Here is a 19,625-nt window from a genome sequence, read left to right as displayed (position 1 = left end):
TTTATCTCCCAAATTCCCCTCCCTACGCAGAGTAGCATGCCAGCGATATTTAAACGCCGGCTAAATTCTCTGTACTTCATTAAAGAGTCTCTCTCTCTCATCGTCCTGGGCTACCGCAGAAATGGGAAGATTTTGAGGACCCCTCACCCGAGCCAAAACCAATCTGAACCAAGAAATGTTTAGACCTTTTTGAAACAGCCGGCTTCGTATTACCGTGTGTTTTGTTATGGTAAACAGTGTTCAAGACCATGGTGTAGTAAGTCGGGTTCGATGTCCCGATGCTGTTTGTGAGCCATGAAAGGCGTCTCGTCTCAGTGGAGAGCATTTCAAGCAAATATCTCGAAAAAAAAAACAACACAAACAAAAACCAACACATCTTTGTACTTTTTATTCTCTGGTCCATCGTCTTCTGCACATTTTACCACGCCGAAACTACACCGATTCGCCCAATTTTTTTTTATACTTACTTAGCTAGAGAAACTTTATTTCCGATAAAAGTGCGCAAAGAAAACTTTCTCCCGAAATATGTGCGGCAGAGAAAGCTCACCAAGAGAAGTCTTCGCAGACCTTTTCATTAACAAGATAGTGCAAGAGCTGGTAACCAAATGTGGATTTAGCGACACTGTAAAAAAAGAAATCGACGCTCGAAAAGACCATCTCAAGAAAAAAAAGTGTCTAAAATATTCAGTCAGTTGGCCTTGGCATGAGCGATTTGGAGCTCTTGATTAATCTTTACTCGTTCTGTGGTTGGTTGTAAGCATGGTAGAAGAAGACATCTAATTTTTGCCCGTAGGCGCCGTCAAAAGAATTTAAAAAAAAATACTTCACGCAAGCGACTGCAAGCTGACGCAATGGCACAGGGATGTTTGAACGAATTTTGTGCACATGACCGCATCGTATATGCTAATTTGTCACGCGGCTTTCCGTCGTTTCCTTATGGTCGCCTCGTCTCGGGAACTCCGCCGAGCAAAACATCGAAACGAACTGCATGTCAAATATACCCGGTGTGGCATTATTAATGAAGAGGCATCGCAAACACGTTATTTATCGTCCACTCGCTGGGCTGCCTACAAATACCGAACCAAGGGCAGATGTGGTCGTGCGTGCACGATGTCCCTAATGAGTTGTTGAAAAATATAGTGCTTACTTGTGCGGTAAACCGCTCGAAGAAAAAGAATAGTACCGTAATTTTTTTGTTTCTTTCTTCATTAGTGCCCTTGATGCCGCCGTCAACGAGTCGCCTTATCTGCTCGCCACGCGAGACCTTTCCTCATACGTATGCTTACATTGCTCACATGAAATCACGACAAAGCACTGCATATTTTACAGAGCTCTCAGCGATTGGAGATGATAAAAAAACCAGTTTGAGGCACTGCTGAAGTAAAAGAAAGAAAATCGCTTGCTCTTCTGGAATATGCTGACATCGTTAGGGACCCATACACGAAGGCAGGTATAAATCGTGTTGAAAGTGAGCAAAAAAAAAACACATCGGTTTATTTTGAATGCTTGCAGCAGACACTCTGCTATTGCCAATATCGATCTGAGCCTCAGATGTTTTCATCTGGAGGAAAGTTGCATTGCTTAAAAATGCTGCAAGACGTCGCCAATAATCGAAAGGCGAATTTTGATGCCTACATGGAATATAACACAACACGACCAATGCGCAGCAAACATAACACGACGGTCATGTCACATAAGCGCGCTGCAAACGTTTGTCAGTTTTATTTTTTTCCCCTAAAGACGATATTAAAATGGTTGGTTGGTTGGTTGGTTGATGATGTTTAACGTCCCAAAGCAACTAAGGCTATGAGAGACGCCGTAGTGGAGGGCTCCGGGAATTTCGACCACCTGCGGTTCTTTAACGTGCACTGACATCGCACAGTACACGGGCCTCTAGAACTTTTCCTCTAAAAAAATTCAACCGCCGCGGCCGGGATCGAACCCACGTCTTTCGGGTCAGCAGCCGAGCACCATAACCACTGAGCCACCACGGCGGCTTATATTAAAACGTAGCGAGCTACCATCTGACGTGCACGCGTGGTGCACATCACGTGCACATCAAAATTAATCGGGAGTTCTCCAGTGCACATGTCCTACCTGCAGTAGGAATTTGGTATGTAAAAGTTCAATAAGCAAAAATCCCGCAGCTTTTGGTAGCGAGGTTAAATCATCATCATCATCAGCTTGACCACGCCCAGTACTGCAAGGCAAAGGCCTCTCCCATGTCTCTCCAATTAACCCTGTCCTTTGTCAGTTGCCGCCACCGTATTCCCGCCAATTTTTTAACCTCATCCGCCCACCTAACTTTCTGCCGCCCCCTGCTACGCTTGCCTTCTCTTGGAATCCACTCCGTTACCCTTAATGACCAGCGGTTATCTTGCCTTCGCATTACATGTCTTGCCCAAGCCCATCTCTTCCTCTTGATTTCGACTAGGATGCCATTAACCCGCGTTGGTTCCCTCACCCACTCAGCCCGCTTTCGATCTCTTAACCTTACACCTTCCATAGCTCCATAGCTCACTGCGTTGTCCTTAGCTGAACCCTCTTTGTTAGCCTCCACGTTTCCGCCCCATAGGTGAGCACCGGTAAGATACAGCTCTTGTATACTTTTCTCTTGAGCAATATTAGTAAACCAGGATTCATGATCTACATGCGCTCCACCCCGTCCTTATTCATCTAGTTAATAAGTAACGAGAACTAAATGACGCTTTATTGCAGTGGGGACGCCTATTATGCAACCGTCCACTATACCGGGAATCCAGTTCATAAACATGACCGTCGCGCTGTTGACGGCGGTGACGCAAGCGTGTCTGGCTTTCCAAGGAGTGGCGCCTCCAGCCCTTTTTAACCGCCCTCGCTTTGCAACGTGTTGTTGCCAAACAGGACGTTGCACCGACCTTACCAGCGCGCGCCTAAGCGGACGTTTCGACTCGCTGAATCAGGCAAGCCGCACTTACAGCTCTCCCACGTCGAAGGTAGACAAACAGAGCAACAAGAAAAAGTAGAGCGGAATTTAAAAAAATAAAGAGGAGAAAACAAAACACAGTCAAGAAAAACAAACAAGCAGGGTTTCCAGACTGACTCAGATGTCGAAATATTGGTGACTGTGTTCCATTAGGATTCAGGTCAGGGAGTTGGTTGTTCAGCCTCTCGTTACTCAGAGCAAATACGTATGCCCTGAATTGTGGGAATGATGAAACAAAGATGCAATAACGATATGAAGGAAAGAAATAGCTCAGGCGTTGAGGATTTTTACCTACTTTGAGCTCTGGAGCTCGTAATCTGCGCCTCAGATGCAGTCGTATTTTGCTTGGAGCGTAGCCAGCGCTTCCACGTTTTGTTGCCGTTTTAACTGCGTGTTATGACAAGCGCGATGTAAATCGATACGTCCAGGAGGCCTGGTGCCTCCTGACGAAGATCTATTTATGGGAAGATTGTAACTGGAGCAGCAAAAGGAAGGAGAAAAAAAAACATAGAAAACACCGAATTATTAAGGGCAGAACTCACGGACAGAGAACATGGAGCTAAAAGTATTCGTGGTTTTGGTTTTTAAATGACGCAAGAGTGGTGACGTTGTCACTCGCAGACCTGGTTTTCCGAAGCCGTTCATTCCTTCAGGATATCTAGGGTTATTCGTTTACGGGTTTTATATTTTTTCACATTCGGGGGGTAAAAATCGGGCGTTATTTGTCGGCTTGATAATAGGGGAGAAATCGGGTTTTTCGTGGAAAAACTCCGAAATTCGGGTTTTATCGGGTTAGATTTGCATACTAATAATTTATTCGATTTGCTCTAACCGGTGGGTAACAATTAGGGCTATATTTCGGGCTGCTTTCAAGAAAGTATTGCAAAATTTGGCGTTTCTTTGGTAATTAATTATTACTTGCAGTGAGAGGCAACGGTCAGTTTTGAGAAACGAAACATTTTATTCACGAGGGCTAATCATCGACGTCCTTATTAACATACATAATCATCTGCATGCGCAACATCTCGGTTTCCATCCGAGACCTGTCTGGTCTCTTCAGGTACCTTAGCTGAGAGAGCGTTCGCTGAACGTCACAGCTGCCACTAGCTAGGCACAACAATGACAACGCTGCATTTGCTAGCCTCGGGTAACACACAGTTGCGTCGTTGCAATAGTCCATCACTTCAACACCTTCATTTGCGGGGCTTGCTTCCAGCAAGTACTGGCTAAACTCATTGCTTCCTCGCGAAGCGAGCCTACATCGTCCATCACGGAAATAAAGAGAGGTCGGTAGTCATCAAACGACTGACTCAGCAGCCGCTTCTGGAACGGATCGAGTACGGCTCCCAGTTTCCACAATGTCAACTGGTTTTCTTCTTTATCTGAGACGTTCCGTTCCAAAGTGCAGCCCCATTTTGTAGAGATTTTGGCGCTGTTTTGTCTATCTGTCTGTCGGCCGCCTTGGCCGCCTCTCGCCTGCGCGCCAACTGGAGGCACAGCAATTCCGCGGGCACAATTGTTTCAGAAATCGGGAAAAATCGGGTTTTACCCGATATTTTAGGAACACGTTCGGGGTGCAAAAATCGGGTAAAATCGGGTTTTACCCGAAAACGAACAACCCTAAGGATATCCCATTCGACTTTCAAAGTTACATGTTAACCTTTTGTAGACCGCCTTCTCCCTTGTTTGCCTACATAGCTGAGTAGAGCTATCGGCCGGAAGGACTAGGAGCTCGTTGGCCGCTTGAGGTTTTCAGAAAGGGCACCTCTTCGCCAGCTTCCCCTCTACGATGACTTCACCGCTAATACAGGAGATATTGTAGAATTTAAGGAGCTGGCGTGCCATCGGCATAGCCATTAGTAAACGTTTAGAGCTCATAACATGTCCTTGAAGTCCAGTGGAACTTATGGTGTTATCAGTAACGCTTTGCAATGCATGGTTTTCGAGTTATGTGCTTCTACGTAACTGCTTAACTCCTACATTCGTAAGGCTTCAGTCGCCATCTTAACGTTTGTAAACACATTCTACACAAATATTTTAAAAAGGTGCTCTTCGTAGAATTTCTTTGCGCCCAGCTGCAGAGCTTAGACAATGTACACATTCAGGGGTTTGTAATCTCGCAATACAACGGGCAAAGCTATAGAGTCAAATGCTGTGCATAAACGAACGGCTGCCGGTGTATCTATTGCAAACCTGAAGTCGGTTAAGTAAAGGTGCATGCTTCGCAGAAAATGAAAACGAAACCAGCAAAATTAAACGTACTCACAGTACTTTTCTTTGCCGCACACTTCCATAGTGGCACAAAGGCCACTGCCGCGTTTATAGTGAATGTATAATCGTTGCAAAAGCTAATGACACCTCGCTACTATGAGCACGAAGCAATAACAGCCTCCACTGCATGGAGGAGACCATAAATAAAGGAGGCTGGATGTTCAGGAGCCGATGAAAAGCGAAGCAAGCAAGCTAGATCGTATTTCGAAGAGCCCGTTCCAAATGCACCGCTGGAGCATGTATTGGTGTTTCGGCCTCCTCCCAATAATAGATGAGTAGATGTCTCTGGGGACGTGTATGTATATATGCTCTTAGGTCATTTCCACGCCCCCTTGCTCCCCCCCCCCCCCCCCACTTTTTTTTTTCACTCACGCGTGCATTGCCCAGTACTGCGTAAGCCAGTCAGGAGGATTCATTTTTCACGGCGAACCTCACGTTTTTCTGAACACAGAGTGTTTTGTTGTTTTCTCTTTCCGCGTGCAGACCGCAGCGATGACACAGACAGGAAATTGAATTCACGTAGTGCGGTCTAGCAGGATCTCAGTGCGTATACTCGAGCACGATCCAGCGGTGCTTGCAGGTGTAGCTGTGTGTATGGAGGGGCCGAGTCCATACAGGATGCCTGTAAGCAGAACGCTCGCTTACTTGCGGACTCACTGAGTGGCCGTCCATCCGTTCGTTTGCGAGGCCATTTTGTTTTCAATGCAGGGTTATTGTTTCTTCTTTTTTATTTCGGCAGGGTCGTGGAGGCAGCAGGTCACGTTTCCAAACCAATCCGCTGGCAGCTGCTATTAATAAACGAACCTAGTCGTTCCAATCGTTCCCGGCACCCCAGCTCGCCGCGGTTGGTGAGGCCTCTTCTGGAGCGAGGCCGCACGGTAGGGAAGCGATAGTTTACAAGATGAGAATCTAGGGCTTTCTTCGCATTTTTTTTTTCACTGTAATTGAGTGAAACCGGTCTCAAGACGCTGGCTATTCGCTTACAATTTGATTAACAGTTAACGTAGTTCAGAAGTAATGATCGTGTTTTTTTTACTTGAATGGCAAAAGAACACGTGTTCATTTTGATGATCGGACAAGTAACGCTACCGTGAACTTGTTTTGGTCTGTACTACGAGTAGTCAAAGACCCACTTTCCAAGCATATCAACCCAGAGAAAGCCGAGTACTAGGCTAGGGAAAGATTGTACCCATTGGAAGACCGCTGTGTACGTGGCGGATCAGGAGCAATACACGCAACGGTTTAATTGGTCCAATTAGAACTGAAAAGGTTTGAACCCTGCCTAGAGCCAGGCTGGAATGCAACGATCCCACCTAAATGTCCTACTTGCGAATCTAGATGTTTCACTGCATTTTTTTTTTTGCTTGAAAACCCTGTGGGACAGGCATGGTGCTGGCCATTTGCTTGTACAGGGTCGTCCACTCTTAGTTAGAATGCGCTAGAGCATGGCCGTGCTCTTTGGAGGGTCACTGCGTCCGAAACGGCTGCGCATCGAATGGAAGTGGCAGATGACGCGAAGCACCATGTCCAGTTAAACCTCCTCCTGCGCCACTTAGCCGCGATGAGCGACTGTGTCGCATGCGGTGGCCCTCTGAAGAGTGCGGCCACGCGCGAGCGCGTTCTAAGAGTGGACGACCCTGTACCTTGAATAAGAGTTAAAATAGCCCAAAAGCAACAACCAGAAGAAATTAATTGGCGTGATCAGAACTAAGAAGGTTCGTCCAACTAATAGTTGACACGACTTAGCGCGGGATATTAAGTTGTAAGTTACTGTTAATTTGTCGAGTTAGCTAGTTAGCTTTTACGGGAATCAACCAAGGTGGGAACGCAGTTTCCTTCACCGTCACTGGCGTAGTATAACGAGAGATTCGCGCCGTCACCTGTTGGGCAGTCGCAATATATTCAGCTGTGCTTCGTGTGCCAGTATCTCTCAGGAGGTAAGCACGCAATGGTTGCAATGTTTGCTTGCCGGTGCTCATCTTAGGTGGTGAACCGTCGAGGCTTCGAATAGGCTTGAAATATAATTGAGGAATAGCGCAGCGAGCTGTGCAAAGATAATTGGAGGGTTAAGTTTTGTAAGGGAAAGAGCAGGCTATGCAGCAAGCTAGAGTCAGAGTTGAAATCAAGATGAGGAAATGGAAATGAGCGGCAGTTTCAATTCGGAAAGCAGAAAACCAATGGTCCCTAGCTAGCGGTATGGATACCAACAGAAGGCAAGCATTGCAGGGAGGGTTCACCAGCGCAGAAAGAGATAATTGTAGGCCAGTAAGAGAGGTCTTGGGCCTGCAATGGACGGCTCATAATGATGATCGTAGTGATGACGAGAAGAACAGTGATAGTGGAAGCATTACAGCTATTACAGTCATTTCAGTCTGGTGGAAGGTTAAAAATCTGGGGAATACTTTCTTCTGTTCTCACCAGGTGGCAATACTTAACGCGGGCCTACCTACTGTAGCCTCTCATGCAAACGCAAGAGTACGTTCCATGGGGTATGCAACATGCGATATTTAACGCACGTACACGTATGACAACCGAGTTGCATAGTGTAATTCTCACGAAGCAGGCGACACACGCACACGTATGACAACCGAGTTGCATACTGTACTTCTCGCGAAGGAAGCGATTAGAATGCGCATTTCCCCCAAGACGAGCTTGCACAACCCGTGATATCAGTCGACCGGCTTACGCCCGTTTTACGATATGGTGGCATACTCCTATAGCCCTACCACAAGGGATGATAGTTTGCTGCAACACGGCAAGAAACGCGCGATGCCCTTATAAAATGGTCTATAGACAGTCTATAGACTTCTTATTGACTCTATTGACTTCCTACAGATATTGCTTTTTGTCTATTTATAGTCTATAAACTGTCTATAGATAGAAGTCTACTAAAAGTGTATGGCCATAAATTTATTGTCTACAGACTGTCTCCGGCATTTGTATTGCCTATAGACTGTTCTCTCAAATTTGTCTATAGACAGTCTATAGACACTCTATAGCCTGCAGGCCTGCAGGCTGTAAGATAAAGTCCCAGTGCAGAATGCGCTACGGCGTCACGAGAGCAACACCGTTGACTATGCGAAGCATAGAAATCGCGAACAAAAGATGTGAACCGCTCCGCCAAATATGGAAACATTTATAAACGTTTGAGCCGAGCCGCTCACCGACAACAAAATCAACTCGCTTCACTCACGTTCGTTCACTTGCTCCTTTTTTCAACGCTTTCCTACCGGCCCCTTCTACCGGGAAGCCTTAGACAGTGGTAAGCATTGCGTGACAGGAAAAATTTAGGGTACTGAAACGCGCTCAGGTTTAGTCCCAGAGGAGCACGGCGCTGAATCCCAGCTCATGCGCTTTACTGTTCCGCAATGTTCAATAGTCACGCTAATTCCGTCGTGCACGCAGTTTTTTTTCCTTCTCTGCGCTGTGCGACTGTATCTCCAACCCTGATCAGGGTCATTCCAGTTCTTTTAGTCAGGCCATGAACGGATCGTGGAAACGTTTTAAATTCCATACTGTGTTCGAGACATTAAATTCTTCAGTAGTTTTGAACCAGCTTGCTTATGTTCCAACAACCGTAAAATCAAATGCACGGACATTTAGAACAAAGGTAAAAGCGACGAAAGGGGACGATATCTCAAAGTTTACCTAAGCACAGTTGTTGTCGGTGCCTCTGAAGCGATATCACATACCCACGGCGGGGGATTAAAAGCATGGCTCTCATATGATGACGATGATGTCCTTAGGCTTAATGGCACATACCCACACCGGGGGATGGACCAGGGTCCCAGAGGAAAGGGGGGGGGGGGGGGGGCGGGGGGGGGGGGTTGTTCTGATATTCTGATTGATATCCTCGTTGTCTTCAGCGCTCAACTGAGCCCGGCTAAAAAGAATCTGCCCTGCGCAGCTTGGAAGCAAATCTGCTTTTTATACATTAGCGAGTAGGACGTCTGAAAAAAAATGTCGAATCGCAACAATCAGGTTTTGTAAGGCGTGCCGTTGTCGCTAGACGATGGGAAGGCAGACTGGTACATAAAGGCACAGCGTTTCAGAGAGCACTGCCCATCGACCGATCATCATCCATACCTCCATGACCTACGGCTTGACTCCTCCCATAAGGACCGGTGGGGTCAAGGGACGACATGTGCTTCTGAGAAGCGATCCTACCCGGACAAAGGCAGCCGCAGTACTGTGACACGGGAGAAGTCGGTTGCATGCGCCACGAATGCGGCCTAAGTTGTCGTCTCGTGGCAATGAGCCAGCGGGGCAGTCAGACACCCTGCAGACAAGACAGCTGCCAGCAACGTCAAACGCTGCCTTTAGGCGGCTTATATCACACGTCCCCCAAGCCTCCTGTGTCCCGCCGGCCTCCCGTGAATTCGTCCTTTCTCGGCAAGCAAGTAGGGAGAAGGGGAAGAAATAACCTCCGGTGCCTTTGTCTTCCACATCTGGAAGCAGTTGTAGTCACTGTTCTCCAGGGTGTCTCGGACTACACTGCTCAGCGTGCTGCTTGTCTGAAGGGGCACCCTACAGGGCGAAGCTATTTTCTGTGCCGCCTTCAAAGCCGTCGCTACTCTCTGCAGCCAGACAGACCCCGATGCTCTGTCTAGTGCCGTGTAATGAATCCCAACCGACGAAGTCGGCTGGGACTCATTACACGCTAAAATTACAAAACACGATAGCCGATTTATCCGCCGGCCTGTTTGTATCGTTCATCATTAGTGAGCCATCTATAATCGGATACAATTCAAGAACCCAGCGGCTTTTCCTCGTCATAGGAGCCCCTTCCAGTCAATGGCGTCGTCCAATTCTCATGACCCTGCTATCGTGACAATGCAGGGAGCTGCGCCGCAATGGAGAGAGGGGTCTATCCCTGACCATAGAGGGAAGGGATTATCCCCTTTCATCTACCACTCCCTGCTTTGTCACACTAGCAGGGACACGAGATTCAGCCGACGCCATTGGCTGGAAGGAGCTCCTATGACGAGGAAAAACCGCTGGGTTCTTGAGTTGTATCTACCGCACAGTAGGCCCAGATGTGCAATCTGTGCCATAGGGACTTGTTTAGCCAGGTTTTAGCGGCGACGAGGTGGCGGAGCAATTAAAAAGCAACACACAGGCTCGTGCCTCGTTAAGTCACAGCAGTGGCCATCCACTAACTACGGGGTGTTCTAAAAACAGGGAATTTTTTTTTTTTAAGCAAGAAATGAGCAGTATACGCGAAGGCTGTTTGCGCCCGCAAATTGTGCGACCAGGCAGGAAAAAGTGAGAAGAATGAGCTAAACTAAAATTCATTATTACACGTTTTGCCACAGCATCCAGCTTGTACATTTATATAAGAAGCTTAGAGACCTCCGCATCCAGAGACTTCGATTTGGCAGAATTATCCTAGCACGCACGCGTTGCGAGATATTCGCCTCCATAGCTTCTCTTCAAACCGTGTAATTTATGAAGGCGGTAGGGACAGGTGAAAAAAGTACTGCCGGAGTTCCGCAGTTGTTCGTATCACGTTTTCTCTGCCAACAGCGCACAGCGACAGGTGAATCTGATAACAGTTCGCCTTTCACTTTCGGGTATTAAACTGAAAGAAATGCTCCCTGAACAACACCTTCGTCACCACCATCATCAGCCTGACTACGCCCTCTGCAGGGCATGCGTGATTGCGGATTGAGGTGAAACTTTGGAGGTGAATGTGCAGGAAAACGCCCGTGGAATTCCGCCAACTTGAATGGTCTCGGAATGCGACCGCATCTAAGCTTCCAACATAAACATGTACGCTGGATGTAGTGGCTGAAAAGTTTAATAATTTATTTCACCGAATAAGGAGGTTAACTACTATAATAATCCACGCACTCTGTGCCTGCTCTTTCGAATGCATCGAATTTCATCCAAATCGGCCTCAGCAGCAGTGGTCTAGTGAAAGTGCTTCTCCGTCGCCCTCCGTCACTCTCGAAATCGAATTGGACCCAAACTGAAGTTTCCACAGTGTTCAAAAATATGCTCTAAGTACAGATGCAAATATTATTAAAGGGAATACCTCAACAGAATTCAACCGCTGTTTTTCAGCATTTATGGCGAAGAAACTTTCATTTTTTCTAGAAATAGCTTTTCTTTGGACGAATTGTCTCCACAGTACCCACTGAAGTTCGCTGCAGAAGATGAATTTGGCTCTGCAGTGCCAGGTAGCTCTTCGTTTTCGTAAATCTGTACATGTGTTAGTATGTATCACAAGCAACACGACACCACATTTGGTGTTGTCTTAAAAATCGCGTACTTTATTCTATTTACACATCATACACAGAATATACAGACCACATCACACATCTTGTACGTCAAGTCACTTTGCAAACAACACATTTCTGTCACACTCAGCACATCTCAAACGGCAACAGCCGCTAAAAAATAAAGAACGCGGACGACAGACAAGCGCGTCAGAAAATAGGCAGAATAAAAAGGTAAAGGTCAGTAAAGGACAGTACAGAAACGCAATGCATAAACGCGCGATTACCGTCAATAGAATATCTGTAGATTATTAATAGTCATTCCAATGATAGAATTTGCGCACAATTTTTCTCTGAGCTATAATTAAAACAAGGGGCCAAACCAGCAAATGTTTGAAACCCACTTTATACATGCCTCCATGCATACTATGTAACATTCAAACATGCCAGTAGACAAAAATTGGGGTTTCACCTGTGAAGGCCTGTGGCACACCGTTCGGCGCGCTTCGATGTCTTCGACCATTCAAAACAAAAAAAAAAGGGGGGGGGGAAGTGAAGACTAATCAATAAAAGTCCGAAGGTTTGAAGCTACAATATCAACGACTGGAGGTCTACACGGCATTCTCACATTGTAACACATTTGGATATGCAGTCGCCGCCAAAACATCTAGAACCACTTAAGAACCGAGGTGACAATTATTCCCGAGGGCCAGGATAACACACACTTCGCATAGCGGAAATGTATACAAGCAAATGCATGTACCTGAAACAGCCGAATACCCAGTTACCCACTATACATGCCTAGGTACTCGGTTAGTCCGGTATACATCTACTCAATAGATTTCCGCTATGTTGCAACTCAAATAAATTAACCCGCCGTCAGTCTAGTCAGGCTTTATTATTTTCAGCCCAGGTCAAGTTGTTAATCCCTTCACGAAATAATACATACTCTATAAGAACTCTCGCAAACCATGAAAATAGCTAGAGGGTGTTAAAACTAATGCAACGCATTTCAATCTTGGTCATTATAGATCAAACGATCAGTCGGCGTGATGGACGATAACCATGAAACCGAATCGTCGGCAAAAAAAAAAAAAAAAACGGTGTACCGCCAAAATCTGCCCATGAAATCACATTTAAAGGCTCAAAACGCGCTCGGAGGCAACTACACAGATCCGCGCTTCTTCGCAAACACTCGACGATTATAGGGAGGGATGAAAGAGAGAGGGCGAGATTAGGAAAGGCATAATAGAAAGAAAAGAATACAAAACTAGTTGAAAGTGCAAAGCACAGACACGTAACAAGGCTTCGCGCAAAGACGCAACCCAGGGCTTCGAACTCAGCTGAATGGGGGTCTAAGGCGCGAGGCAAAAAACTGATATGTCTTTCGATTTCTTGGTGTTGGTAGGGGGTGCGCCCAACCTCGCCTCCCAGAGCCGTGCACGAACATGCTCGTCGCATCGACAGCACTGGAGTGAGGATGTTACGGGACGCGGTAGATATGCACTTGGAGAACTAGCAAACAAACAAAAAAAGACTCAATAACTGCGCGCTCGCGCTCATTTACGCACTGCGATAACAACAACATATTGACAACGGCTGCACATTGGCAACAAAAGATATGACGCGTCGCGGTGCCAGCAAAAAGAGCAGAGCACGTGCATCAAATACGTCATGCATACACACACATCCAAACAAGGCATGACACTGGCTGCAGTGTGCGGGAATTGATGCCGCCGTCGAAGCTACATCATAAAGCGAGTGCAGTTTCATTACAAGTATATACGATGAATTACATACCTATGGTGACAGAGGACAGCTACTACATCGTTATTACAGTTGTTGTCAAAAGTTCCTGGGCCACTTAACGTGCGAAGGGTACAGCTCCCCCAAGGGGCTGCTCTGGCACTGACAACTGTTCTACATGGGCTCTAGAGATTCTAGGTGGTTAGGGAGACTATAGTGTGTTGAAACAGGTCCACTAATGTGGTCGGTGGTCTACACACTTTTGACAAAAGCTGTACATACCTATCTCATGCGTTGAGATACGAATGTATGGGCCTTTGCTCCATTCACACAAAGCTTGCATATTATCTCGTTTGAGTAATCTTCCTAACAAGATCTATACTGTTCTTTCAGACTTGGCACAAATTTAGTGAGCTTTATAGTGATAAAAATGCTCGAAAAATCGAGTAAGTTTACGAAAAGGTCCTCTTACGGGCCTACAGCTTTGATGCCCACGCAAGCTGAAAAACCAGCCGAGATTTAACGTCAACGGGGCAACTGTTCGCCAAAACTCGTGAACTAATTACATTAGGATGGGCTTCTAAAAACCTCTGACCGATAAACCACATCTCCAAGTGGAGAGGTGCTAAAGAGGGAAGACTTTCAGTGAACCACTGTCACTGCTACTGATAAAACTGACGCTAACAAGAAGACTTTTCGCTTCCCTTCTTGGCACAATGTATAAGGCCTACAGTAGATACAGTGTCACCTTATGCCGTATAGATAAACCGTTCCCACCTGGCCATAAGGCATCACGCTGAGCTCTCACGATTTTTTTTCTGAACACAGGGTGTTTGGCAGTTGTTTAACAGGTCACTATGCTTCACAACATCAGGGAAATGTTGGCACTATTTAGAAATCAATCTACTTTCAGGAATCCAAAACTGGAGCAAAGGAAAGCAGTGTTTTAGAAGGCGCTCGCGAGTTTCACAATCTACTAAAAGACTACCTACGTGAGGCTACGTTAACACTGATATAAATACAGCAGAACCCCGTTCAAGTGAATCAGTCTGCATAGAGCTCAACAGTTATACTGCATCAGGAACTTTACTATTAGTGAGGCCATTTTTAGTACCACAACTCAAAAAGCAAAATTCCTTCAAAAGAAATGTCTCTCAGAACATGATTTGCATACGTACGGTCAACACATTTCGAGCTGCTTGGTTGTTCATCTAGCATGGAAAACAGTGTGAAACTACACACAGGGCACAGGAAGATAAGATGAGACATACGCGCTGTGTCTTGTCTTACTCTTCTGTGTCTTCTATGCAGTTTTGCGCCACTCCCAATTTTACATATCCAACTGTGTTTAATTTATTTTGAGCATTATTGTAATTACTACATGACAGCGCACAGTGTGTACAGGCAGCAAGCAAACCAAAAAACAACAGATTGTAATGTTTTACCTAGACGAAAAATTAGTAAGAAAACTGTGGCCATACAATATGACGCAGGGTTAGCAAACTTCTAGAGCTTTAAGCTGCCCCGCCGTTCATAAGAGATGCTTTCTGTGTGGCTCCAAGGCTGTAGATGTTTCATCTATTTTACCGGCTATGCCCATTCATTATAACAGGCATTCATTATAACTAGTTTACCGAGTCTGCCTGCCTATTTGTTGCCACTGAAAGCACACAATGTCAGTTGGAAAGTATGCATCGTTTTAGTAAAGCTTAATTTTCCACATATGTGGGATTTCTGCAATGGGGTTCAGCGGTATCAAGTGGTGTATAACTACGTACGAGTCATTCAAGGTTCCTTTCTATCACCAGCTGCAGTTGGCCTTCAGTATAGTGATGCTCTGTGTAGAGTGTATCATTACTGCAAAAATAATTTGCCCCTCACTAGCAGCCTTTGCCACCCATACACCAGCATACTTGTAACATACTTGTGTACGCATCTGAGGTCCACTTAGTAAAATATATTCATTCTTCCACATGTTCCCATCATCAAAGTTGATGTAAAGATGCGTGCATAGACTGATTGGTCTCGAAGCTTCATAATGTTCACAGGCGCTTCCATTCTGCACTAAAGACATCATCATACAAAAATAAATTAGCGAGAGGAAATTAACATGTACACTTTATTATCTACTTGCACAGAGTGCAGAGTCACTTTGCTTCATCTCTCATTTTTTGGCCTCACTCATGATTAATTAGCAGATTTAGTACAGCTAGGCATTAAATGTGGAAAAGGGCCATTTGCAGCAGACCTCCGAGATGTCGGTAATGCTCAACATGAAAGAAACTGCTATGCCTAGACACGCAGCAGCCAGCTTTAGGCACAGGCATCGGCATGCTTAGTAGGATGAGACTATAGAAGCATGTTGCAGCTTAACAGTACTTCAGGCTTTATGCCCACAAATGATAGCTAAGCTGTACTGTAAAGAGCTTAGAGTCAAATTTTGACCACCCAAAGTTGCTATAAAGCAAGCCTTAACATAAGTATGCATGGTTGCTTACAAGTCATTGCACCCGCCTATGGTCATTGGGTGTCGAACCAACTTCGTAGATCTCACTTAGCAAGAAAGCATATTGAGATGCTGTGGGATAGCCAGGGTTTAAATGGGAGCTCTTTCCCTTTCAGGTCTAAAAAGAAGAGCAAGGAGAGGGCGGTCCCATTGCTGACATGTCTAGTAGCTTTTTGTTTTCAAGCGTCATACAGTTGGGCCTGAAAAAATGAGTTATGTAAATGATTGTTTGCTGCTAAAATTTTTAGCTGCAATGAGAGTTTGGTTGCAGCGTGTCTGTTCCTGCTAAGTTTGGTAGAAGCTGAAACAAACTGACTGGCGCAGGCCAATGCTGGAGCTTCCAGCAATTGACAAGCGCGAACTGTGAGGGATATCAGTTCTTGTGGGCAACAGCACTATGGTATTATGTGCATGCACATTAGTAGCTCCCAGAAAAGCCTAACAAAAATTTTAGACGACATGTCATAGAGAGTATACAGACTGTCTATGTGCAGAAATTTTCATAAGGGAACACTGCAAATGTTTCATGCGGGTCTCTGATGAATACTGCCGGAACAGCAGTTCCCGCACAAAATGCCACATTGGACACAGCTGCTCATATCAAATCAAAAGCACATTTCGTCTGAAAGCAATAAAAAAAAGAACAGGCAACACCACATGACATGTAGACATGCTCAGTCTATCCAACGAAGCCCCAAGAATTAAAGTCTCACAACCAGCAGCATATAGGTTGTCGACTACCAGTCTTCACAGCACATGAATGTGGCACCAATATGCAGTCTTGGCAGTCCTCCATCATTTTCCATGTTTCTTTTTCTTGTCATGATGTCAAGGCTCACTTCGAAACATTCGGAGATATAGCAGACAGTACTGTCGATACCACCACTTAAAAAAGTTTACTGCACTGCCATCTATGCTGTCATTGGCATGTAATTGGGTAGCAGAGTCTAGCCATTGTACAGACAGAGGTAGTGCATCGTGAAATGTGCCACAGATGCGAATTGCAACCCTTCGCTGGTTCTTGGAGTATCCGCTGCTAGTGCAAGCTATACAGTGAGTGCAGCTCGTGCGGTCGGTCCTGATCGACCAGATAAATGGTAATGCATGCAAGATCCTGGTGAAGGCGATGACTGCCTGGCAAACAAGCAGTTTCCAAGACAAAAACAATATGAACTATAGAAACAAACAAAACAAAGCTCAATAAGAGCCCAGGAAAAAAGCATCAATAGGCTGATGAGAAGCTTCCAACGAAAGGCACAAAACATGGTGTGTAATGTCCTGGGATGGCCTTCGTAGATGCATCAAGGAAAGGCGCAGTTTTCCTTAATACACAGAGAATGTGGACTGAGAAAAACAAGGTATTCACCGGGAAACAAGTACGTGTTCTGAAGCAATTTCTATGTACGTCGATTTTTTGAGCAAGGAAGCTCGAATGTCACGTGGTCTCTGCAGAAATTGAAACTAGGACAACGAAGGTTATAATAAACCTTGTTTACACAAAAGGTGGCTTGGGCAATAAGTTGGACAGGGATACTGCATGGTTTGTGTTTTGACAGACTGCACAATTAAAGATCTACCGCCCTGCCCCAAAAGCCATGTGTATGTGTGGTGGTCCATAACAGAGCCAACAAAGTTTGCACAAAATGGGTTGCCAAAATTTCATTAAGGGACTACGTGAAATGTTACTGTATTTCAACAAATTTAGAGCACTGTGACCAGATCTTCCATTGACCAGAAAGAGCACAAGGTACAGCATATGCAGATAATCAATGGAAAGAACCGATTCCTGATGTTAAACGCAGAGTGTGGCAATGAAGAAAGCTGAGGCACTGCCCCAGTTCTCATCAGAAGGCTACGGCAGTACACTTCAATGTGGGAGCCATAACGATAATTAGGAGGGTTAGACAAGGAGCTGTTTCCATAGAGGACAATGCAAAGCTTCCTGGTGTAACAAAGCACTCCTTTCAGGTAATCCAAGCCCACATACGCTTTTCGTACAGAATATCGGCTGCGGTGATAACCAAGCGAGCCTCTTCACTACAGACAATGGCGCTGTTCTAGACACCAGATAGTGCAACGATCTGAAATCATACATCCCCAACTGAAGGCATCAAAGCACAGCATACAGCCTCCAAAGCCCAACACTTAGCGGTGCACTAAGGCCCGAGTCCTGCTCTTCATGGTATCATTTGCACAAGGCAATGACTAACTCTAAAATCACATAGCGTGTGAGGATGCCAGCGACAGACTACAATGAGCTGCAATCCTCTCTTAGACCCATCGTTTTGTCGCGACTTGCAATCATCGTTCAAAGCGCCGGAAGACGCAGAGGTAATAAATCTTGCCGAGCTTGGTTTCGAATCCCGCTCAGCGAAGTGGTGACATAAGCACACATCTGACGATCACGAGGCCATCGTCTGCAAAATTTCGCAGCATAGGGCGTCGGATCTCATCTGCACCAGTTCCAGTACCAAGCACAGCTTTCGATGCGTCACTTTCACAACGTCCGGCTATGAAGATCCGAGCCAGCAAGAAAACTGTCACCATGGCCGTTCCGCAGGGTAAGCAGGGTCCTTTTCTTCCATGACCATCATGATCGCCTCAAGGCCACCCTTGTTAGCAGGTGGCCCGCTTCTGGGTGAAGGGGCCCTGCAGTCACAATGAGCAGGGTCATTGCGAGCTCACTCACTCTGCTCCGAAGCAGACCAGTCCTAATTGATGAACACTCTCAAGGTCCATAGGAACCGTAACAGTCGGCCACAGCTTAGACAAAGCAGCACAGCTTCTTCCAGCCGGTCTTCTTGCCGTCGTCCCTAGACCGCCGGTCTAGAGACATGGCTCGCCTCCGAGGAAAAGGCACGAAGCCATTGGTGAATTGTCCTGTGCCACTCCTGGAGCCAGGTGACCTGGCGGACAGCAGGTGGAAGCCCTTGCCCACGAGTCCCGGACTGTTCTTCCGCAAGGCAGCCACGATGGCCGTGTCGAAGACCTCCTTGAGATTCTTCTGCGTCAGCGCGGAGCATTCTACATAGGCCAGCGCACCCATGCGGTGGGCTGCGTGCCGCGCCGCTGACTCTGGCACGGGCTCCTCGCCATAGCGGGCCAATTCGATCAGCACCTGCGACAGGGGAACATAAGCAAGGTTAAGTCGAAGATTAAGCACTTGCCAAATTTTAGCCCCAAACCCTCCACAACCTAATTGCACAACAATATATTAAGTGCCAGTTCATGTTTACTGCGCGAAACAACCCTGATCGAGCGTGGTCAACATGCGTAAGGGGCCGAAGTAAAGAAAGCTTAGCTTTATAGGAACCAAAATAAAGAAAAATTGCCGACGATTACGTTACTTCCTAAAGCGAAATTTGAGCGCAGCTCGTCAGCTGTTTCAGCTTTCCGATAGAGTGAGGCGGAGAATTCGAGCAAGACATGTATGTAGAATAACAGACAACTTGTTATTTTTCACACATATTGCTTCTTCAAGAAACACTTAACTAACAGTTCTTGACTTTCATGAAGGAAGCTTTGTGGTCGGTGAAAACTACTTATATAGGCAGGGGGTTTGCAGTGGCGAACGGCGGCGGCTAAGCGTTTCGACTCGGGCGGTGCACATATCGAGGTCAGCCGCCACCGATCCAGCGCTCTGATTCCCTGCCGCACAGAGGTGGCAATGGAGGAGCGATGAGAGCAATTAAGTCATCGGGAGGTGGCGGGAGGCAGCGCGTGGGCGCATAGAAACGTTGCGCGGCGAAGAGATAGCAGCGACTGACTGATGCCGCTGACGCTGCTAGCGAGTTAAGTGAACGTGGCTCTGCGTTTTGGCATGGGATGCACGCACCGTGATCCGCTGATGCCGAGCCGGCGCTTTGGCAACCACCGCGGAGAATGAGGGAGGAGGGGGGGGTACACGCAGTGGCGA

General features: G+C 46.4%; 1 protein-coding gene across 1 annotated transcript in view; it reads right to left on the bottom strand.

The window, feature by feature from the left end:
* Positions 1-11,483: 11,483 nt before the first annotated feature.
* The window catches only part of LOC149332478 (cell division control protein 42 homolog), a 120,349-nt gene continuing 112,207 nt past the window's right edge, over positions 11,484-19,625 (bottom strand). The window contains exon 4 of the mRNA XM_089558086.1: positions 11,484-18,827. Within this exon, the coding sequence (XP_089414212.1) occupies positions 18,474-18,827 (354 nt within the window). The 3' untranslated portion in view covers positions 11,484-18,473. The remainder of the gene's footprint in view (positions 18,828-19,625) is intronic.

The sequence above is a fragment of the Amblyomma mixtum genome, chromosome 8 (genome assembly GCF_055824585.1).
Source record: "Amblyomma mixtum isolate Tamu chromosome 8, ASM5582458v1, whole genome shotgun sequence".
In the NCBI taxonomy this organism is placed as follows: domain Eukaryota; kingdom Metazoa; phylum Arthropoda; class Arachnida; order Ixodida; family Ixodidae; genus Amblyomma; species Amblyomma mixtum.
This window is presented reverse-complemented; position numbering and strand designations above follow the sequence as displayed.